Here is a 24906-nt window from a genome sequence, read left to right as displayed (position 1 = left end):
AGAAACAGTCTTTGAGAGATTTTGATGAATATGTACTTTAGAAATGCCAATTTCACCAAACCAACATTAATTTCCTATGAAAGGAAAGCCCTTTCCCACTAAAAAATAAAGGCTATTTAAGTTTTTAGCCATCTAAGGTTGATCATGATTATTCTGAAACATAGCTTAAAACTGTAGGAGAAAACTAAGGTTTTCTAGATATGCTTTATGTCCTGAAACACACATTTATTCATATAACATCCATGAAGAATTAAGTTTTGTCTAAACCAGGAAATTACAGTAACAATCACAATTCTTACTAGTTAAAACTTATACAACATTTCTGAAACTCAGACTACTTAAAAGCTGAAAGAGGATCCCAAACTATTCCTGGTGGAGGAAGTCAACTTACCAAGCATATTAGAGAGAACTGTTTTAAAACATCAAATTTTAAATAGAAATAATTAAAAAAAAAAAAAAAAAATCGAGAGTTCATGATCTGTCTTCCTGCGTATATTTTATACCCAGACACACAATTTCTGAAATTAAAGCACACTCTCTCTTCTATAAATTCATTAATATTACATTTGAGGCATATTTGTATTTTTTTTTCAACTACAATCCCCCTTGTCTTTTGTAGAATGAGATCTTATGTATGCATCGTAATCATACAACTTCACTATACACCATACTTTCAACGGTATTAGTTTATGACTTCAGTCCATATCACCAAGGTACTCTTTTTACTACGAACAGGCTGATACTTAATTCAATTTCAGTGTCACAGAAGAAGTATGAAGGAATAGTATAAAGTCCATAGCTCACTTGGAAAAGAAAAAAGAAAAAAATTCCAATTTTTCTCTAGCAAATGTCAATATTTTTCATTTTACCTACCCTATAAAGTTATAGGAAGAAAAAAAAAAAAGTTTCAACAACGAGATTAAACCTCAACATTAGATAGATTACTAAGTTCCCAGCATAGGGGTACACTAACGGTGGTTGTCTCTCTTTCCTAGACCATCGTGCTTAACACTGAGACAGTGTTGTGAAGGGAAACTGGGTACATGGTATCTACGCTCATCTTTGCTCACGTACAATACTCTACGGCTGCGTTCCAGTAACATCCTTGTAGTTCTTCTGGTTCTCCTCTCCATTTGCCAGAGGATACCTTCTCATGGTTCACCTTTGGGTGATGTTCCATGAGCTGAAAAAAAAAACCCCAATCCTACTCTGTGCCAATTAAGTAAAATTTCTTAAGCTTCAAGTGCAATAAATCAGAGAATAAGGTTGCATAGAATTTGTGTGATTTTTCAAAAGCAAAAATAGAGGAGTGAAAAATAATTCAGCCTTCAAATTGAAGGTAGCTGTCTAATGACTTTGTTCAGCAGCCTGCGCAACACATGCTATCAGACTTTTGAAAAAGGTACTTGGGACGAGTACAGCCTTGTGGTGAACTTGGGATGAAAGCTTCTGGGCAATAGCCCTTCAGAAAAATTCTATGGTCCAAGTATATCAAAAAGCATTTCTATGATCTTTCGTTACATGCTTTATTTGAACTCTGCTGAGTATTGTATCAAGACTTGCTATAGCCAGCTTCTATAGAAGATTCCTGACCTGAGAACTTCTTTCTCATCTTTTTAACTTTCCAGGAACAGTGGCTTATTTCCCTTTCAGACAATGTTATAGGGACAGTTGGAAGTGGCACTTACTCTCATTGTCTGGTGGATCAAGTTCATGGTGAAACCAATAAAAAATATCTTTGTTCATTTTGTTCACTCTTAGTTGTACATTTTTACTACAGAATAACCCATTTAACATTCTTCTTGCACGCATTACTCTGAAGCCAATATAAAGTCGGAATTCAGTTCGTCAAAGTCTTTAAGCCAAACATCTGCTTGGAATTAATAACATATAAAGGTTTTTGAAGTGAAATGTCTACTGAATATTTGTCAGCTTCATCTGTGTTATGGCTAGTCTTAGGAAGAATCCATTGGTAATAAATGCTTCTTGGACAAGTGAATACAGTCTGAAAACTTCAAAGAAAGCAATGTAATTTGTACTTCTAAAACCAAGGAGTGCTTAAAATGTTTACTGCCTTTATATGGATCGCAAAAAGCCCTACATTTTCATTTAGTCAGGACAATAATATATTTTAAGTGATTTACCTAAATTAAAAATTACCATTTTAAAACTTTTATTTTCAAGCTCACAAACATGGAAATGAAGTTTTTGTTACTAAAGATGGAGCATTAACAGAAATAAATATTTTGACAGAATTTTGACTTCTGCGAAGCATGTGATATTAAAAAAGCACATACTAAAACAGTGAGTGTTACAAGCAAGTATTTTAGTTTTAAACCTGTAGCCAATTTTTAAACAACCACAAAATATGTCAGAGCATGTACCTAGACATGTATTGAAACCACCTGACCTAAGTATATTATGGAAATGTAGAAATGGCAGAGAGAATGCTACTAGAACAGAAACTTTTATTTCGCACTTCTTGTTGTTTCATCACAAAAATGCTACCATTAAAAGACAGCTATACATACGGAATATCCTTCAATATCCTTTGGTTCAACAGGAGCAGCAATATTGTCTCTTCAAATAGCATAAAATGTATTTTCAAATCAAGGAAAGAGAAGAAAATGAAACATAGTTTTGAAAGAGCAGTTCTACATGCATCTCCTGCTTGTTACTTACTATACTGAGCAAAACTGGAACTAGTAGAACAAGCATGAAACTCCAACTTGCCTGTCAGAAAGACTACTGCCGTTAGAAAAAAGTTTATACACAGTATAAACTGTGTATCAGTGTAAGATCTTAGTTTAAAAGACAGTAAGACCTTAGTTTGAAATTCAGAGTGTTTAGCGCTGGAGCATGGCTACAAACCTAAACCATAAAAAAAAAATCAGTAGAAAAAAATCATTTGGTGGCATAACATATCACTTGACAGCAAGGAGGGAAAGACTACAAACCAGGTGTTTATTGGATACTGTAACCTCATTTGCTTTTCCCTGTCCTTTTGCAAAGCAGAAAAATAGCTCCATTTTGAACATTGATTTTTCAGATGAATCTGCTTTATCTTAATGGAACATTATTAAACTCTCTACCTCAACACAAGAACCTTCCATCTATTTATCTTATTAATCAAAAGCAGAAAATCTATTAAGATGTATTTACAACAGTTTTCACATTTGTACACACCATGTCTCTACCTTCAGGTAGATAATAGGGTAGGCAATCAATACTGAGGTAGTAGGCAGTAAGCTTATATAATTTATTGGAAGAAGATTTGAATTTGGTAAGAAGTGATGCTGAATTCTACGAATTATTCAGTTCTTGTACAAAATCCAGGCTGACCTCCTTTTTCATAGATTCTTTTTCTAAAGCAATTATTATCAGACATAGCATCCTATTTAAATATGAAATTAGACGTAACTTGAATACACAGGCAATCCTAAAAATTTCAGTACTACATTAATTGTGAGAACTTGAATTTGTGACACTGTTGTATTTTGAGAAACAGCAAGCTATAGGGACTCTGGAAGAGCTTGAATACCTTGTTTGAGTTAACTTTTCCTCTTTTAATATAGGAAACAGCTTTTTCCATGCTACTACAAAGGTCAAAATAGCTAAAAATATTCTGAGAACATTAACTGGCTATCCTTGTAATAGTTACCTCAGACACTGATGAAAGTAACAGCCATTTCCACAGTTCTGGAATGTTTGATTACATTTCTAATACATATATCCTATCTGTGTTGCCAATGATCTTGTAAAGAAAAGTCCTTGCTTCTGCTTTTTGACAGATTAATCACTTAGCCTAAACCCAGTTCTTTAAACATTGTCAGGAGCAGTTCCTGTTTATCTAGCTACCAAGCACCCAACTTCCCTCTTCGTTCAATCATTCAAATGTAGAAAAGGTGATGTACTGCTTAGGAGATGCTTGCAGTTTTTGTGTTTAATACCATAAAAATACAAGAAGGCCCCAAAACACATAAGCTATCACTTATACAGTCCTATGTATTCCTTCCTTAATATAAATCTGGAAATATTAAAAGGCAAGACAAACTGCTTTCATATTGTGTATATTTAAAGAAAGGAGATATTTAATTTTCTTTGATCTGGAAAAAGTTCCCTTGTTATGGTAAGCTTACAGCTCTAATAGCTGATGTTTACAGGAAAGGATGAAACGTCTGGTTGTAGAAAAGAACCCCAAACCAAGCACTAATAATAAAAATAAAAGGTGTTTCCATCAGCTTCAGGAAATAAAAATCACCCAGAGTAGTACCTTTAACATTTTTGTGTGTTTCTTACGCAGCGTAATCCATGGCTTACAGAAAAGCAGAGATATAAAATCTTCCCTGGGGAGAAAGCTCTACAAAAGAATCCAGATGTGCTAAAACCTGCAGTTAACTGTAGTATCAATTTAAGGTTAACATCAGTGTCTCAATCTTCCTGAGACTACCCTTGATGGATAACAAATTATTTTTCTGGGTATATGCAATCTGAATGACTTTGTTTGACAGGTACACTCTGTTGCAGACTGCTCTACAGAAATATTTTGCTTGAATGACTGCATTTCATAACTTCAGCTACTGAAGGGTTTTTTTTTTTAATATTTCATGGTTGGACAACATGGATGTGTTTATTTTCTCTGAAATAAAAGAAGTTTCTTAATTTTTATATATCAATAAAAATACTATAAAGAAAGAATAACTCAAACCTTACCTACAACAAATAACAGCTTTACATGACAAAGCCAAATCCAGGAAATATTGTCTCACTCCAAATGTCAAAGCATACTTCAGAGATTTACCATCAATGATGAGAGCAAAATCATTTTCCTTCCTTAAAGCATCACCAAGAGTACTGCAATGATGGCTAAGCGTCTCTCTTGTTCCCTGTTGTACAAAAAAAATTGTGTCCATTATTTTTAATTCCTACTATTCTTAAGTCCAAATCTTTTTTTTGGTGTGATCAGAAACACTAGCATTTCGTTTTTTGAGGAAATTACCTTTTGATTATGCTATCAAATAGACAGTATAAAATGAAAAAAAGTATTTGCAACAGCTGTACTATTAGAAACCACAGTAGAAATGGTGTGTAGGATTGCTCTCGGACTCTACCAAAAAAAAGATGTGTATAAGTTATGGTGGAACTTTTAATACTCTTTGAATGGCAATAGTTGCATAAATGTTTGCTAAAAGATATTATGAAGTAAGTTTTCTATATACCTATGCAAAAGAAAATTCACATATATATAGATAGATACCAGAAAAAACAATTTCTGTTCACTATTATATAAAATTGTCCTAAATGTTTAGGAAAAAAGTGAAAGAAACAGAGTTAATTCATAATATAAGTACATGCATTATAACTGATAATTCTATCATATTAAATTTATATTTTAAGATAAGCCCACATCAACTACCTGTAGTTTTCAGTTGCTAAGGGCAGTTTGAATCACACCTACAGAAGTCACTGTTCCATGATCCAGTACTGAGAACTTCAGATTATATTCAGTAGACAATACATTAATCTGTAGTTACGCAGCAGAACTTCATAGCCTGCCTTGGGGAGGTCACTAATATCTAGTTAGTTACAGTACAGCTCTACCAGAGTGTCATGAAGAAGAAAAAAATAGTTTGTTGCATTTCTTTCTTTTTTAATGGCCTTCAGAGAGCTACAACATACTATTCTATTGTATCCTGCATCACAGCCCATAAGTAAGAAGCATTTAAAAGGAGAAAGGAAGATGAAAACAAAACTTCTGCTTATAAAATACTGAATTTGGAAATCAGTAACATCCTATGACAACAATGTTCCTGTATTTTTCTATAAGTTTAGCAACCAAATAACTGTGCTACTTCAGTGATGTCAGGCATACGTAAATAAAATTTGGTGTAACCACCTAAAAATATAATACTGAGAAGCAATTACAAATCTCAAAACTGTAAGAACTTACTAACAAAACCACATTTTGTTTGTGAAGCTAAGCAGCTGTTCATGGGAATGAAGCGTCAAAACAAATAATGCTGCTAAAAAGTAGAGATATCTAAATGCTTCCTGGAAGCCTTTTTAGTTCTATACCAGCCAACGCTAATTAGGGACTGGGATTTGGGGTATTTTTCTTTTAATTCCATAAATAAGGGTATTGGTTCATACAAAAGAGGATCTCTTATTTCAGCAGAGTTGGGATACAGTCTAAACAATTTTTTTTTTTTTTTTACTCTAACTTCCTCTGTCTTGCACGCTAAGGTCATAATAATGACTAATTTGAGGAGGTATTTGTTTTGTTAAATCTGTTTTACATGTCTTAGGGACAGGGGACTCTGCCTGTCCCTAAAAGGATTAGAGTTGAACCAGCTCCTTTTAGAAGAAGCCACTGGTATGCAACAGATACTGTACTACTATTTTAACAGCAAGGGCAAGAAGCATCCACTTACTGCCACTCTTTTTTGAGTACTGCGAAGAGTATGCAGACCAAGAGAAGCCAACCTTCCTAACTCCTATGAACATATCAACATCTTTATATAGCCAAGAGCCTATACCCACACCTTGCAGAGCCAAGGAGAGGACTGCCACAGAGCAAGTCTTCTCAAAGAACCTAAATACACAGGTCCCACTACACTGGGATTTTGTTCTTGAAGGTTTCATGGCTGCTCACTTCCTCCTGTGCTGAGGGAACTGGGTTGTCCAGCAGCTCTCATGGGAGCACAGTTCCCCTGCAAGGTAAGGGACAGAGTCCCAGTATGAGAGGTGGATCTATGCAGCTCAAAAGCCAAAGTTTCAGCCATATTCCTTAACAGACAATATTCCAACTAAGTATTACGGCCTCTTGCCAGCTGTTGCTGGTATGCAGAAAGGAAAAAGGAATTGCATCCGCCCTTGCAGCTGCACTGACTCAAGATTCTGCAATCACAGCAGTCCATCCCTCTCTCCATTTCCTGAGACCCACTCCACCCCTCCATCAGAATTTTCAAGGCCATTTTTTCACTCAACCACTTGCACTAGAAATGGAGACTGACATCTGACTCCAACCACACCAGCAAGCAGAAGGTAGGACACAAAGTATACATTAATCAAACAGTAAAACATGCACCATCAAACGACGCAAAAAACTTTTCATTTGGAGTCTCTTGTTAAAATATTGGCATAGAGCTAGTTTATTATTATTTTTTGAACTTCTTCTTACCCTCAAACTATCTGATTACTACATTTATCTGCTCCTGAAAAAACCCCACGATTTATGTTACCACCACAGACAGATTTGCAAGCAACCAGTTTGCATATGCAATTTCAGCTGCCATACGATACCTGCATCCCCACGTACTCTGAACGTACTTTGTGCATATAGGGAAAGGATCTATCAATCTCTACACAATCTAGATGCTTCAATTTGAAATAGGGAGTACAGTGCAGTTATATCAGATACTATCTTTTATTCTTAAACTATATTTATATACATTTAATTTTAAAATATATTGCTTAATATATATTTATTCAACTTTTTAATCATCACACCAGAAGTGGTTAGTGTGCAATGCTTGTTTAATGAGTATTTATTGGACTCCTTTTAGTAGTTTAATAGAACTACATCACTTTATTTCATTACATATGAAGAAGTATACAAAGTAGTCAATCCTTTGCACTTCAAATCTATTAAGTATTGCAGTAGTTCTGAAATCCAGCAGTCTGTGTAAATAACCTAAACATAGGACAGAAGTTCTCACTTGCATTGGTTAATTTTTACTCAGAGACTGGTTGAGGAGTGAAAAACTGAGAAGCAAAGTTAAGGCTTGAACCAAAAACCTTCCCTGTTTTTTCAACAAACAACGATTGCAATCTTTCAAAAGCTATCCAATGAACTAAACTAAGAAAAGAAAATTGCCTCTCTTCATTAATATCACAGGCTACTTGTGTCAAAAGTTGCTTACTCTATCAACAGACTCTGGTTCCAGACATTAATCAACTGCTTCTGCAGTGTTTGGGATTTTATTTTAAATTTTATCAGCAAAAATACGTTGCTTAAAACAATTTACATTTGAAATATAGTCATCATGATTAAATTCATACTAATGTTGAAAATCTGTTATTCTAAATGGGTCAAAACATTCAAATAAGTACTTATTTAAAAAAAAGTAGTAAGTATTTTAAATCATGTTGTAGCCTACTCTTACATGCTACCATGGAATCCTTCAGTTAAGGCAGTCTTGCTGATTCTCATACTGTCTTTTCACTTTCTCTCCTTAAGTCCTATCTTGAGCAACTTCACCACAATATAGACTAAGGTAAACTTCATTTCAGGGTTTCCTCCTGAAGCCTTCTGGACAGTGAGTTTTCCCACTGAGGAAATTCTTCCACTTCTAAGTTCATTGAAGGCTCCCTTAGAGGGTGGTAAAAGAATTTAAGTTCTTTCCCCTCACAGGATTTTTCACTTAATATTGCATTCCTACCTTATCTAAAGAATCTGTTCTCTACAAAGCACTGTATACTTGCAAGTTGGTAGTTTTAACCCTTACTTGTACTTCAACATCTGATTACAATTTCAGCTGTTTAACCGCACAGTAACAATTTTTGGCAGATAATAAGTATTCTGTAAGAAACAGCATTAGAAAGGAACTTAGGATTAGTTTGTTTGGGCACTGCTAGGTGCTATGAGAAGCACATGAAGCTCCTGGCTTTGTGCCTGCATGGATGGAGTCATTTCACTACATGGAATTTGTTTGCTCATCATTCTGATGTTCATTTTTGTAGTAGCTACACTGTCGTTTTGGAAGCTGTAGACTAAGTTTCTAGTTATTCAGTAGCATTTTGTCACAAACACCATATGATCTTCCAAGTATGCAATACTAAAGCTAACTGAGAAGACTATAGAAACAAGCAAAAAAACAACGCCCCAAAACAAAGAGAAACAAAAACCCCCACCAAACCGTGGTTTTAGCAGAATTTTCTGTGTTTGTCCAGATAAATAGATGCTCCAAGTCATTTTTCAGGCCACCTCCACCATGACGTCTGGATATTTTAAGCAGTAAAATAACATTTCATTAACTGAAAACTTTGCAGATTTTACTTACATCAAGAGAGCCTTCGTTTATAACAATTAGTCCCATGTTCTTTCTCAAAAGTTTACAGGAGTGACCTGTTAAAAACATTTTTGTTTTCAAAAATTTGTTCCACAAAATCCATTATAATATAACAAAGCATTTTTTTCCTGTAAGAGAACTACGGACAGAATTAAAAATAAGACTTCCCCAGCTGAAATCAATGGTAAAAAAATTATACTGCATTCCATAAAAATTAGACATATAGGTACTAAGTCAGAACAATCAGAATGTTCCTTGCTGCAACGTGCAGCTGTTGTGCCTTATTCACAGAGGTGCTCAGCAGAAGGACAAGAAACATCTTTACAGGGAGTTACAGAAAACAGCACACAGATCTCCCTCTGCCTTGCAAATTTTTGGAATGCAACTTGCATTTCATACAAAGTTTGCATATATACATGTTCCCATTCTTTTCTTTTATTCTTTGATGCTGTAAACAAAATGCATGCTGTGTGCTAATGATGCAGGCTGCCTAGACAAATATATATCACCATTAAAGTGAAAATACCGGTATTATGTGTATTGCCTCAAACCTGAAGGTACTAATGAAAATAGCCTTAGATCAACTGTATCATGTGCATACAAAAAGTTCTTTAAGATTAAGAATAGTAATAAAAAGGATCCATATGACCAAAATAATGCTTTATTTTGGGCACACATCTAGGCTACTTCAGAAGTGCTGATACGCTCACATGCAAAGAATATTAAACACAACTTTCATGATTTAAAAAGACAGATTTATCGCTGTTGAAGTTAGTTAATTCATGATTTTTTTTTCCCTCCTTTATAATAAAAGGAAAGAATAAAAGGAAACCTCTGATTGATGGTAAAGTTTATAGTACTTTAATGCACAATCTATATTGTTTTGCTTTAGTTAAGATTATGGTGCCTACCAGCTTTCTTGGAAAGAAGAAAAAATACAGAAGGGAAACTAAGAATACTTATATCTTCTTAATATTATTCCCTCTCACTGTCAAAACCCAAACAACGTATTCTTTTTAATTCATTTTAGATGCTACAAAAAAGCACAAATGCTTATTTTTTTCTTCCTCTCTACGATAACATGAATTTTTCTTGCTGTTACTGTTTTAACAGAGGAAGAATCCACCATTCCCCTTCTCCCCCTACCAGTGACTGAAAAATAAGTTAACATTTAAATTCTGGAATGCCATATAATATTATTATTTTTTACAAGATACCTTTCCATTCTGAAAGCAATTTTACTCTAGCAACTCCTATCATTTCTAAATCTGTAACAAAGTCATCAAATAAATGCAAATATAATACCGATGTTAATGGCAGTCTCTTGTTTGTCCCCAGTAAGTATCCAAATTTTTATGTCTGCTTTCATGAGTGTCTCTATGGTTTCAGGCACTTTGTCTTGTAGTTTATCTTCAATTGCTGTTGCTCCAAGCAGCTGAAGATTCTGTGAACATAAAATATTCAGTACAGGCAGTGTTTTTGGTTTAAATTCAGTTTTAATCTTTCCATTTCTTTTGTTTAAATTTCCATATTTACGACAAAATTAAGGGTCTCTAAATTAATTAATCAGATTTGGTATCAACTAATAAAGATCTTCTAGTTTATTCCTATAAGCTTTTAGTTAAATATCTATGTGGCTTGACAAACTGCACAGCGTGACCACTCAAACTTCACCCAATTATTCACAAGCTCAGTAGCTTGTTCAGCAACAGCTATCTTTTCCTGAGGGGCACCTCTCTGATTTGAAGACTTAAGGAGTGCTATTATTATGTCTTCTCTCACTTGTAATGATTTCTCTTCACCTTGTAAAAAAAACCAACAACAAACCTGTCAATTCATCTTAATCTTAAACTATAATCTTGATTATGTTTGGTTTTAACTTCCCATGCAGCAAATCTATATGGTTTTTGTGAATACAGCCACTTTTATACTTCATCTGTCTGTACCTTTAAAACTAGCTAAAAGCCTGTTAATGATACCACTATAAATCTAGTGTATAATAGTGTGCAATCCTGGTTTCAGCATGGCCTGCACACATGCTGAGAAAGTACTTGTGCAGCTAACACAAAAATTTGTAATGGTAGCAGGGTTGCCATGGCGTTAACAAAGTTATATAGTTTTAAGACTGTCTTGTGCATGTCTGGACAAACACGTCTGGACAATCTATGTAAACTGAAGTCCCACAAGTGACTGAAGCTATATACCCTCACTCTTCTTCCATGAATTAAACACCGCAGGTTTTTGAGGGTCTGATTTTTAAGCAGTTTCATCAATGTAATCTCTCTTATCCTTTCCAAGGAAAAAAAAAACCCAAACAAACCCCAAAACAAAACCCCCCAGAAAAGTCAAGTATCAATACTTCAAGCAATATTGATCTCATGAACTCCTTTTGCTTATACATTTAAGAGCCACGGGAGCCTTTTCTGTTGAGGCAGTGAAGTCTAACCGCATGCTTGGCTACTCCAGCAGCAGCGTTTCCAGAAACTCAAGGGAAGTGATTACGACTGCTCTTTGTGAGGCTGCATCTGGGCATTACCTCCCTTTCTGGGCCTTCAGTACAAGAGAGGTTGACAAAGTGGAGCAAGTCCAGCAGTGGGACACAGAAATGGCTTGGGGCTCAGAGCACACTGTATTAAGAGTAGCTGAGGAAGCAGGATGAGTTTAACATGGGCAAAAATAAGGCTAAAGGAGGGATTCCACAGCTGCCTTCTGCTAACTGAAGAGGACTTGCAGAGAAGATATCTTCCTCTAAAAGGTGCCTGGTGAAAAGGCAAGAGGCAATAGTCACATTCCTGCAGCAACAGAAATTTTAATTCAGAAAAGGGGAAAAAGAATAGTTGAGCACTAAAAAATAATAATAAAAAAAATGCCTACTGCAGCTGGGAAACCTCCCTCTTTGCAGATCCTCAAAACTTCAAAGCTCTGGCCAAACAAAATTAGCCCTGCTTTGAGCAGGGATTTGTGTCTAGATGACCTCCAGAAGTCCCTTCCAACCTTAACTACCCTATGGTTCTAAGATCATTATACAATGAAGCAGATGTTGTTTGCCTGTTATTACACTTTTTTACACAATAGAGCAACACTGAAAAAAAAGCTTTCCAGTAGTTCAACTCAAAATCAGTTCTTTCTGGCAAGGTAGCTACTTGCTGCAAAAACTTTGTCAAAGTAATCTTTCCTTCATTTTCATCATCTAAACTGCAAGGACTACATGACACAGCTGTCAGTATATTGCTAGATATTTTCTGTCTAAGCATTATTCCTCAATAATGATTCAGATTTCACGGTATAGAAAGCAAGGACATTAATTAGACAATCACTCTCCTCGCCCCCCTCCCCAAAAACCCCAAACCAAAAAACCAGAAAGCTACACATACTTTTTCAATTAGTTCATAGCTCTCCTCAAGCTTGAGTGCTCTGTTCTGTATAGCTGTAGAAGCACGGTGATAAACATCTAACCACTCTTGATAATCACTTTCTGAAATCTCAGCCACAGCAAAACACAGAGTTCTTAAGCCTAAAGAGAAAGCAGATAGGAAGTATGATTCAGTATTTGTTAGTCCATTCCTTGATATGCCTGCAACAAGTAACTACTAAAAGCTGAATTTATTCTGTATTTTATATATGCTTATGCTGATTTTCAACTTACTGCTGCATGTCATGAAGAACGTTTTTTAATATAGATAAAGTAAAAATGATAAAAATAGCAATTTATTCAACAGAGTAACTCTTTCACGGTAGCTGAATGTAATACAGGTAATGTACTTCAGGGGAAAAAAATTAATGAAGTTTTACACAAGATTCGACTTATCTTAAACTGTAAACAAAACATGAAGCAATCCCAAATTACACTTGCTGAACAGGTATATACATCAGATTTTTAGGAACATTAAAACTATAAGATTAAATTATATTTCTGAACAAAAATTTTACAAACTTAAATGTTGCTATGCTGGAAAGCAATAAGGTTAAAATATATCAGCATAATGTTACAACTACTCTCTTCTTCACCCCTCTTCAATATCCTTAGGAAATTCTCAGCTGAAGTTTGAAATTTGCCATCCAGAAGCCGACTTTGAATCTGCTCAGATTTAATTTTCCCACCTCACAGATTCTTTCAGCTTTCCAAATTCTTAAAATAAAATCTTTGTGTACAGGCAACATTTGGAGATTTTACTTAATAATCTTTGAGCTGGTTATACTTAACAGATTTTTTCCTTCAGCAGAAACCTGAATTGAGCACTACAGTGAGAATTTGAGACTGCAAGATTACAAGAAACATCCATTTTTTGACAACACACATTTACATTCAATTTAAGTAGCCAGGTGTGAATGTCCTAACAGTTCATTTTCATATTATGAGATTCTTAGATTTCTAGAGCATGAAATTGGCATAACTCTTTATATACTGAGAAGAGCATTGCTCTAGCCAAATGATGTCTTACGAAGCCACAATTTGCAGGCATGTAGATTTAGGAGGGGGAAAGGCAGGACCAATGTAGATAGTGCCTTCGGCCTCTCCTCTAGGAGCACCATAACTAGGGATAGCTAAATGCAATCTTTATTTGTTCACAGGTTTCTGTTGTCTACAGCTCAGCACCAGCAGCAGTTTTGAAATGATCAAGAGGCTGAGCGTGAAATAATACGTATGTGTCTTAGATGTAAGACAGTAATTTAACACCTTCAGGATGAAAACCATGTGTAATCCTAATATCTTGACAAGTGAACAGCATTAGGAACATAGCTTCTCACCATCTAAACCCAAAGAATTAACTTAAGGCTAACAAATCAACTGTTTCGTTTTTTTTTTTCTTTTCTTTTTTTTTTTTCCCCTCCTCCTCTGTGTAATAAGGATATGCCAGCAAGGTCCAAAGAAATAAATATGATGTGAGAGGGAAGAAAGGAATTTATGACTGACTAATAGTAATACTATTTCCACAATTCTTTCAAAATATTTTATGCAGATGATAGAATGAAGAAATCAGGAACATAAGCAAACAAGTTTTTCAAAGCATTTGCTTTTTCTTTTTAAATCAGAGCCTAATTATTTCTTCTATTTTTAATTAAAAAAAAAAAAAGATTTGTGGAAAACAAAATATCATTAAGTCTGCTTCTTAACAGACTGGAACAACAACACAGGAAAATTATACACTTTCTCTATTTATCCAAGCAGGCGTTAACACTGAAGCTTAATAAATGCTTAAATATAAATGCCAGCCACGCTAACCACTTCATTTTTGAACAACACACCAAGAGCATGCAGCAAATGCCAAGGACATACTGTACTGCCACATGAAAGGATACACATGAGAAACTTTGCAACGTCATCGGCTGCAATTTAAATCCGATGCAAAAATAAATACAAATTTCTTTAATCGATTCCAGAGAGAGACGTACTTAATTTTTTTTTTAAAAGATTGAATTTTATGCTTTTGAAAGGTCAGCAATTCACTACTTCTGAACAGTAAATCTTTTCATCTGTTGAAAAGAAGGGTACAAAAAGTACCTGAACAAACTTCTTAATACTAGTATGTATGTACAGTGGTTTTAAAAATGGGTGGAATTTTTTACTTTTTATGTTGATTCATTCCGTCCAACCTGACTGCTAAGGCAAAAATGGTATCAGCTGTACCACTGACTTAATGAGAACAGTAAGTAAGAATTGGACTGAAATTTTCATATCAGTTCACACAGGATAGCAGATATTGATCTATTTTTACCTTTGCTATAACCAAATATATAGCCTTATGACCCAAACTAACTTCACATGTAAGTAACTTTTCCTTGACTGATCCTGGTTAGAGCTTTATAAAACCCCAAACTGGCCAATCAGCTCATACAATTAGATTCATGAGCTCAAAGGGTGTATCTGTGGCTTCATGTTGTGCCATCAGTCAAATTTGGTTTTAGTTCTGCTTTCAACTTTATTGTATAATTTATTATAACTTTGATACTCTAAGATTATTTAAGGCTAACCAACTGCTTCCTGCAGAGATCTTGATATGGAAAACTAACAAAAGAAACAGATCTGTGGCTTGCTTCTGCTGTCACTGACAGAATCAAGAGACTGAAGGTGTTGACTACGACACTAATCAAAACGCTAAATTCCATTATAAACCAAAAGAGAAAAATTAGAGAAGTCATATGTGTAACAAACAGAAAAAGGATCTTTCCTGATACAAGAAGATTTGGCCAGACATCAGTTATCAAGAGGTAAGGATTGTATTTTAGAAGGAGAGTATTTTAATAAAGTTTGCTTTCCAGTGTAAGCTTATTTCTTAAGACACATTAAAGACAATGTTCTAGTAACACTGTATTAAAAAAAATGAAGAGAAAGAAAATTGCAGTTCAGATTCCCGTAACTATTACAATTCTGCTTCCAAGTACTCTCTCCCAACTCATCGATAAATTAAAACACTGTGATACTTCACAATACAACTCTATAATCCTTTACTAAGATACCAGAAAGGGGGCATGGCATGGAAGATCTAGGAACTGTGCTAGAAGAACTTACATGAAAGCAGGAACCCTTCTACAGTCTGCTTTCCTGCTCGTGTACATACTGTGGAATCCACTATTATTAAGTAACTAACTGGCGGTTTGAATCAATCGTCTTAATTTCAGTCTTTTAAATTTTACTTAATATTCCTATTTCATGAACCCTCGTGGAGGGGTTCCCCACCTTCAGCAACTGCTTTGTAAGAGACAGTGTTAAAACAGCAGAGATACCAAACCACACCATATAGAAAGCTAGTGCTGACAATTCCTCTTACTGTGATTGGTGACAGAAATAATATAGCGTAAAGCTACCTTAAAAGCACTATGCTAGTCATTTCCAAGCATCTTCACTTTGGCCACTTCTTCCTGTGTGCCATCCCTACAGCATTCATTGTGTGTGGGACATGAAAGTGATCACAGAAACAAACAATGTGCAATGTGTTTGCTCTCTGGAAAAATATATTTCTTTTAAAAGACTCCACTGTGTACTGTGTGGGTGTTTGTTTTTTGGTGTGGTGTTTTTTTTTTTTTTTAAGCGTGAACTTATTACTGAAACTTCTCAGGAAGAGGAAGATCCTTTTTAGGAGGCATTACTGAAACATTAATTTTCAAACTTAACGTGAATAAAACATTACAGCAACATAAAATTGCAAAACTGAAAAGTTGAGCATTAACTGAATTTCATATTTAGTTTTATATTGAATAATATCACCCACCTTCTGTAGCAAACTGCTCTAGATGTTTTAAGGTGATTTCTTTGTATTTTGAACTTTCAGCAAGACGGTCATAAATTACAGTATCCTACAAAACAAATAAAATGAACGCAGAACAATTTAATAGAAAAATTAATTTTTTGTGTAGACAATACAAATCACATAGAAAAATGGCAGAAAAATATGCAGCGCTGTATTAATTTATTTCAGCATCAAAAATGAATAGAAGTAATTTTATTTCAGAGAAAGGAAAAAAGGACATTCCACATCCTCAGATTCTCTAATTTTACAAATTCTGCTATGATGCAGTTTCTCTCTCCTACATTTTTTTCTGTTATTTCTCTTCATTTTGAAAAGCGCTGCATCTTCCTTTGGCTTACCACGTGAATTCTTTTGATCTCCTAAAATGCCGTCTTCCTGTTTAATATTAAGCCCACAAGGTAAAAAACAGTGTTTCATAACTGCCATTCTCAGGTTTTTGTAGCCAGCTTGATATACAGAATATTAACAAGAGCTTCTCTCCACTTGAGAAGATACAGAATGGACATTTATATTCAATCAACTTCATTTTTTTAAACCATTCAGGAACTGGATTTGCAATCCCCTCCCCCTCAAACTTGACTTAAGATACAGAACAAAAACTAATGAGCAACTCTGCCATTCCCAGATACATTAAGGTATCTTCCCATAGATCCCGTTTTCAGGAAAATTTACTTCTGGCATAACATCAATGGTAGGTTAAAATTCCCATCTAGTCACTTATGCTAGATTACTATTTCTATCTAGTGATTCATGCTCAGCTACTTCAGCAAGTAACTAATAGATTAAACCATACATTCATCCATTTTCTTGGAGTACAGAAGGACGCAGTTAGGACGCAAATAGGAAGCATAAAGGTATTAAGTCCGGTACAAAGAATAGGATGAACAGGTCTGTCATACCTTCATAGGCAGTTAGTAAAAAAAGACATTAACTAATTCATCACATTAAACAGCTACATAGTAAAATGATGTAAACTGAAAAAGGCATCAACACTCCTTCCCCCACATTTTCAATGTTTTGACTGCAGTTAGAACAACCTTTTGCTTTCATATTTGTATTGGTAGCACACGTTCTTTGATACAGTGAAAACAGAGTAAAACTCACAGCTCCTTTGCAGTAGAGTCTTAACTTTCCCGATGGTGTGCGAACTACCACTGACATTCTCTTCCTAGTGCTGAAAGAGAAATAAATGCCCTATATATGGTGGTTCATAAATATAAATATTTACCAACATTTTACCTAAGAATATCAACATATATCTTATATAAGACAAAGGAAAAGAAGTAAGGGCTATCTATTCTGAATTACGTTCTCAGGCGACTAGGATGGAAAAACAGTTTTACTGTCTAATAATTAGAGTGAATGCTGTTTTTCTGTGCATACTTCCGTAGGCCTTTTTCCCGTAAAAACAAATTTGAGAATCTTCACCTTCATCTGAATACTGTCTACTGATCACAAAAAAGCATCTTAAAGCACAAAGCCCTTGTGACCGATATCATAAAGAGGTAGTGCATCATGGACCGTTTCAGCTTTTTCTTCCTTCCCAGACAGACAGTCTCTTGTACACTGTACTGTGCTGCAATCCTATTACTGTCATCCCAGAGTATCATTCATCACGCAAAGTTTTAAGCACGCTAAGAATTGGAAAGGGGCTCGGCTCGTTTTATCTACTCTCTGGCTCTCAGTCATTAATGAGATCTAAGTAATTTTTCTTTTTGTCCTCTCGACTCAGGTAGGAACTGGAGGAAAGCATGGAGAAAACTGTCACTCTCTCCTTTCTGTCTTTCCTTTCAGGTCCTCCAACAAACATACTTGAGATTCAAGATCATGTCCAGTCAAAATATGTATTTATACCATAATTCTTTCCAACTTCAACTTGTTCAATAAATCCACAGACACTATTCAGGGAACAAAACACGTTTCTCATACAACAGTTCACAGTAAAATACACAAAAGAGATGGAAGTAAATGGTCCTTTTACAATTTCAGTTCCTGTTGGAACTGGATCCCGTTCATAAATCATCAAATTGCATTATTGTATGAATGGTTCCTGAAGTTCAGACTGCCATGGAAAACATCCTATAAGTGGAATGTATGGAGATAGGTGGAGGGAAGAATTTTATAATTACTAGTGAAATAACTGACTGACTAGTATCTTCAAGAAAATATTTTCCTATTCCACCTGTGCATGCACTTTGCTTGAAGTACAGACATCTGAACGGCAATATTAAATTACATTTCTACTGTGAATATTGAACAAGAGAGCATAAAAAGGCATTAACTGCTGCAACTTTTTCTCCACTTCATCTCTAATCCAAAAAGCCTCAGATAAGCAGAACTCCAAAACCCCTTAGTGTCCAGTTGGGGATCTGCTTAGACAACAGTGGAGAAATTCAGATCAACCAAAATGCACTTGGTTGCCTAAAATAAAAGCAAGTCTCAGGTCCACTTTGATTCCTGGAAAGATTATCTAGCCTACTGCTACTTAAATTCATTATACCTGCCTGAATGCTCCGTTAAGGACCTGTGGAGGAATTACAGTAATTTAGGGTTTGTATAAATAATGATTTGATATATATGCCCTTGACAGGTAAAAACTCAGCAGTTTTGTACATACTTGTCTTGCAATACCAGAAGGTTGCAATCCTGAAGTTCCGCATACAGCTGCCTATCAATCTACAGAAGATGTATCAGAGAATAACCAATGTTTTCCTGTAGCATTCTGAAACTTTAGCTATAAAGACAGATATTGAATCTTGACTGACAAACATTTTCTTAGTAAAACTGCAATAAAGCTAATGAGCAGGACTCACTGTCAAGGACTTCTAACTTTTTATGAGCCTCTTCATTGCAGTGACAGTTTTATTTCCTTTTCTTGATGAAATACAGAAAACCACAAAATTGCACTACTACAAATAACTGTCAGTGTGAGACCATTTTTTTTGTTGTTTTCTTTACCATAGGAGTCATGCGAGCAGCCATAAAGGCAAGCTGGTTATAAGGGGAAAAATACTGAACAGAAGACGTCTGCTGAAATACCGACAGAGAAAATGCCTGCCAGTCTGGGAACCAGAAACATCCTTGAGAAGTGCAGCCAGCATCTCTGAAGTACAGCTGGGTACCTAGAAACCATTAATAAGCACAAAACAAGGAACTGTAACGGTAACTTATTGTCTGGAAAGGTGAAAAAGTCTGGAAAAGGGAGAAAACATTCTGAGACAGTAGGAATCGGCAACTGCTATTGGTTGGTCTAGCTGAAAGAACAGAAAAACAGTCTGGAAAAATAAAAATTGGTCTGAGAGAAAAAGAAAACACCATCACCTATTGGCTGTCACAGGTGAAAAATAGATATCAGCAGCATCTATTGACTGCTCCAGGTAGTGGTGTCCTATGCCCCCTTATGTCTCTGCCATATAAAAATGACTCGCTTTTACCCAAAATGGAGCCTATCTCTTTGAGAACTCCCCCTGCATAAATTTTAATGTGAGATCTCCTAGACAAGTTATTGGACCGTCACCAGGAACACCTGGCTGACTCCAGACTCTCACCCTCTGAAGTGAGACTTTGTCTGCCATCCACTTTGAGGCCCCACTCCTGGGAGCAGTTTAGTGAGCACTATAGCCGTATAATTTTAAATAATATATGTGTGTGTGTGTATGTGTGCATGCCCATATAGGTAACTAATTCTAAGTGTATTTCTTTACTAGTAATAATTTAGTACCAACTTGTAACATATGGAAATATATTCTTGCTACTGCTATCGATTGCTCCTACTATTACAATATAATGTACTTTCTTTATTACTGGTGAGTATATTTGCTTTACTAATAGTAATTTGTAGTAATCTGTAATAAAGAAATTTAGAAAATAAAGCCTCTGTGCCCTTGTGCATTACAGAATCCTGCAAATCCAATGTCATGATCTCTGTACAACTGCAGGCCAGGTAACCCTTTGGGTCATGACAAGGAGGCAGAATAGCTGGTAATTCCCACAGAGTTGCCATGGGATTACAGATGGACAGAAGCATCTCGAGGGGACAGAAATACCTCCCTTGGTCACAAGATTTGCCACTTCCAGAATCTGAAAATGCAGAAGTAGCTCTTGATGGGCCCTCTGTTACTTTAAAATCTGTCTCAGGTTTAAGATGAAAATTTTTTCAGCGTGCAAGCACACAACCACAGAAAACAAACACTGCTACAGAGGTTTTGGTACCTCCTCTGTCAGCCGCTCATTCTTTTTCTACATTTAGAGGTATCAATGTTCAGTCACAACACAGGATCAGTATATTCTGGACCTCTTTGAACGATGGAGAGGAGATAAGGTCTCAAATGCTCTAGAAGGAGGCTTTCTGCCTGCCCAGTACAACAGTCAAGACAACGTGGATTATTCATAAAACCAGACAGGACTAGTCAAGCTATTGCTGCATTTCAGGTAAATACATTGGCATTCTAAATCAAAAACATTTAGTTTTTAGACAAGAAGCTTTACTCTGTAACTATTAGACTGTTTCTGCTAGACTGTGGAGATATGCCCCAGGTATGCAGACGAAAATCAGTCATTAAATCAACAGATGGTACATATTCCAGATATTGAGATATTATTACTAAATCTGTACTCAATACTTGCCAGGGAAATTAATTCTGGTGCTAAAAATTCAATTCATTCTTCTAACAATACAAGCAGATACAAGTCAAAACCTCATTCAGTAGCACTGCTAGTAATGACATGCTGACGCAAGGACTGATGTGCAATTTGTGCAGTGAGAGTGGACATCGCCTTATGCTTACTGAAACAAGGAATCACATGTGAAAAATCATGCTCATCTTTGCAACTGGCCTAGGTGAAAAGACAGCGCATGTACTCGGCACAGGGATGACAGTAAGCCCAAGACATTCTTTGCTTCTGGATCCTTAACTGACATAGTGCCTTGCTTCCCCTTGCTCCATAGATACATACCCTAAGAGTGGTTTTGGCTGCAAAAAGACAGCTGCAGTTTTACTATTTGTTACAGTTCCAGGTGAAAGAATACAAGAAGAGGCACAACACTGCACAATTCCTTCCCTGACAGTATGGGGAGCCCTGAACAGCAGAGGATCTGAATGACTCTTCACTTCCTTGAGCTTAAGGTACCAGAGCAGTTGTGGCACCTGAGCAGAGTATCTACTGGAGGCAACCTAAACTCAGCACAAGTTATCAAGACACTATTTGCTCCACAGAGATTAGCACTATGTTTTAGGAATAACTGTCATCTGGTTAAGAATTATGATAAGTTGCTTTCACCTTTGCTCACCGGCCTGTTAAAACTCAGCACAAGTTATCAAGACACTATTTGCTCCACAGAGATTAGCACTATGTTTTAGGAATAGCTGTCATCTGGTTAAGAATTATCAGTTGCTTTCACCTTTGCTCACTGGCCTGTTAGACTGAGAGCTACTTCCTTACATATTGTGTAAGTCTACTACTTCTCTTTTCACAGGCACAGCTATGATCACTGTAAAAAGAGAATACCATAAAAGACAACTCTACCAAGCATTCCTACAAGTTTTATTCTGTAACATACGTCCCTGAAAGACTATCCTATCAAATGTTGACACTGTTGCACTCTACTTGCAGAAGAGACTTATCTGGCTTGTATTGGAAGGTGGAAAGGAATTAGTTTGCATTTTTCTGGGAAAAACTTAGAACACCTGGATACTCTTAACTCGATAGTTTAATCGCTACAGATTACTTCTCTGAAGGTACGTGCTCCTACCCATACAGATGGTGTTATGTTTTGGAGCCAAAATTTCTTTTACTGTGGAACAAGGGTGACCTCTAGTGCTTCCAATAAGTTAGCTCCAAGCAAAGCTAAATATTAGAGTAAGAACAAAAACAGCTATAAAAACTGAATGCTTAATAAAGTTCCGTGATTGGTATCCACTGAAAAACTTAATCCTCCAAAGGTTAAGATTTAAAAGCAATTCTCCTTTCTCCATAAAGTATCACTGTTTAAATTACGATTTTAGACTGACACAGAAGTTTAAAAAGATCTATGAAATCAAGACAAAGATCAAAACCAGAAACACAGTAGGAATCTTTCACTGCTACTCCATGAATGCAGTATAAACCTTCACAGACGTCAAACTAACAACAACGCACTTTGTACTACATACTTGCTAACTTTCCAGAACAGAAAGTGAAAGAAGTGCCTACAGAAAAATGAAACCATGGCATAAATCTGAAAAATTTCAAGTATGTCCTCTACAATATATAAAAACAACATTAATTGCAAGCAGTCATTAAGAGACATTCAAAACTATAAAAACTACTTTCTGTCGCATTATTTTTTTCCACTGTGGTGACCTTTATGTTTCACATAATTATTGCTAGTATAACTATAGGCAACTACTCTCCTTTTCACCCAGCCTATACATCTTCAGCCCATCTCTCCAGTATTGCCTTGGATTTTTGTTCTTTGATCTTTTTGCTTCTTTAGCTAAGCTCAAGGGAAACATAATAGGACAGGAAGGAAAACAATGATCACCTTCCGCAAGTGCAATTACAAGTAATCATTCTAAGAGAAAAAAGTTTCCTCTACATACAAATCTCTTCCCCATCCTGTGCCAAAGTAAGCAATGGGCCTACACGAATACTTAGAACACAGACTGCATGCATGGATACAATTTAAATGGATTTACATAACAAGTGAAAACTGCATCCAGATTTCTTATGGGTAGCCTTATAATTCCAACAGCTTTGACAGAAAATTTTTACTGAAAGCTAAGTATGTGATAAATTCAGTTTCCAAGAAAACTAACTGGCCAATGCTCTAGTGATGCTGCTCAGAAGGGAACAGGTTTCAGTCTGAAGTATTTAAAGAAGTCATAAGCAAGTATGTTTAAGGTCAAATGCAAAATTTCATTCTATCAGTCAAGGCAAATACAAGTTATGTAAAACGCTTATTTGAAACTTCCCCCGTGCCCCCAAATATAATTTTTTTAATAAGGCACATGGTGCTAGGGCTTTCAGAAATACATTTAAAAGTTCAATTACTTTCCTATGCTGTCCTTTCACATTATTTTTTAAAGTTTTGAGATAGTTTTTTTTTTTGAATCTTTGCGCAAAAGCGAAAAATATTAGCCAAAAAGGAGACAACGGAAAAAATATATGCCTCTGAAAACGTTTTACGATAAAACCAGGAGTGTGATCTTAATCATGTGCGCTGCTTTGCCTATAGTATGATGACATGCTGTAGAGAGAAAAGCCACACAACCTGCACACTTTGCCTGCACAAACATAGAAACTGCAAACATTTTTAGCTATAAGAGAAATTAATAGAAGTATTTTCACAAAAAGATGCTAGGAGCACAATATGCTGTTTACCTTGTAAATTCCAGGACGTTTAGCAGTTCATATCTCTCTTCCTGTCCCAGCTGAGGAATTAAAAAAAAATAAATCTGAGAATTAATGCAAAAAAATGCAAGGAAAAGAGCCAAAAAACCCAAATAACGTCATACCATGATGCAGTTATTTGGAAATTATTTACTATGGCAATAGTAAATACAGCAAATTATAATGCTACTCCAGTGTACTTACAGACTCTATGATTACTGAATCAGGTGTCCTTCCTGTGAATACAAAACGGAGATGCCTGGCTGCTCTGACCAATGCTCCTTCATCTGCAACAAGTCAGTTAGTTATTTTACAGATGTACCAGAAAACTGTTAGCATACCCCAGGATTTACCGGACACAGTCCAAGCTTTTCTACTTTTGACTTCCTTTTTCCTTTATCAATTTTTAAGACTAGATGTGGTTCTGGAAAGAACTCTTTGTTTCTCCTGCTAAAACTGTGATGAAATGAGTTTACAATTCAGAGAAAATAAGCGCCCAAAGAAACACGCCTCTCTGCTCAGTAGCAAGAACATCCTCTTCAAAGTTTTAAGTTGTAAACTAATGAATTATATGTTCCAGTAGACACAATGACACCGCTTCATCAAGAGACAAGACTTCCTGCCTTCCTTCTCCCTGTAAGCCTACTTTCAGGCAGTTAGAAGTTTGGATGTTGACTAAACGTTGTTTAGAGAACAAACCTCCTAATTGCTAGGCAAGTGCTGTACTCAGTAGGGCACTGGACAAGGTACTTTCCTTTTTGTGCGAGTTCTGTTTTAGAAGAAAAGAGTGATAAGTCATTCCTGTAAATATTAGATAACTTCAATGCCTACATTCAGGAAACATTTCAAGCAGCGACCTGGATGTCCATAGGCATCAGTTCTCTTCAAATGGCTCAAGATGTCAGAACTGAATTTGCTCACCGTGCCCAATAAAACACTGCCATGGCCCAGTTAGCTTTATTTATGGCCCTACCTCTGCCCTTGTTTTCCAGTTGTTGAAGGACAGGATTTCCAGAGAGATGGCCACCTAGGAGCTGGAGCAGGCAGGGGAGAGGAAGGCTGGATTCCCTCTGCACTTCATGTAATTTCTCCCATCATAGCTTGTAATAATGCATTAGCTCAGCAGAGCCGAGTATATTTTAATCATTTTGCCTTGCTTCATAATTTTGCACTATAATCTTTTCTCACTCTATAGTAGAGCTTACCACAACATT

At 35.9% G+C, this 24906-nt stretch overlaps 1 protein-coding gene across 2 annotated transcripts in view; it reads right to left on the bottom strand.

Moving 5' to 3' along the window:
* Positions 1–24906, bottom strand: part of ATP8A1 (ATPase, aminophospholipid transporter (APLT), class I, type 8A, member 1) — a 102999-nt gene that overhangs the window by 52014 nt on the left and 26079 nt on the right. For both annotated transcript variants that reach the window (XM_009332433.1, XM_009332434.1), the window contains 8 exons: positions 23897–23979; positions 23684–23733; positions 17426–17495; positions 16283–16367; positions 12446–12585; positions 10377–10515; positions 9063–9127; positions 4714–4886 (listed from right to left, as the gene is read on the bottom strand). In XM_009332433.1, coding sequence (XP_009330708.1) covers positions 4714–4886; positions 9063–9127; positions 10377–10515; positions 12446–12585; positions 16283–16367; positions 17426–17495; positions 23684–23733; positions 23897–23979 — 805 coding nt within the window. The remainder of the gene's footprint in view (positions 1–4713; positions 4887–9062; positions 9128–10376; positions 10516–12445; positions 12586–16282; positions 16368–17425; positions 17496–23683; positions 23734–23896; positions 23980–24906) is intronic.

Source organism: Pygoscelis adeliae, unplaced genomic scaffold, assembly GCF_000699105.1.
Source record: "Pygoscelis adeliae isolate BGI_AS28 unplaced genomic scaffold, ASM69910v1 Scaffold59, whole genome shotgun sequence".
Lineage (NCBI taxonomy): Eukaryota > Metazoa > Chordata > Aves > Sphenisciformes > Spheniscidae > Pygoscelis > Pygoscelis adeliae.
The sequence above is the reverse complement of the archived record's forward strand: the minus strand, read 5'-3'. Positions and strand labels throughout refer to the sequence as shown.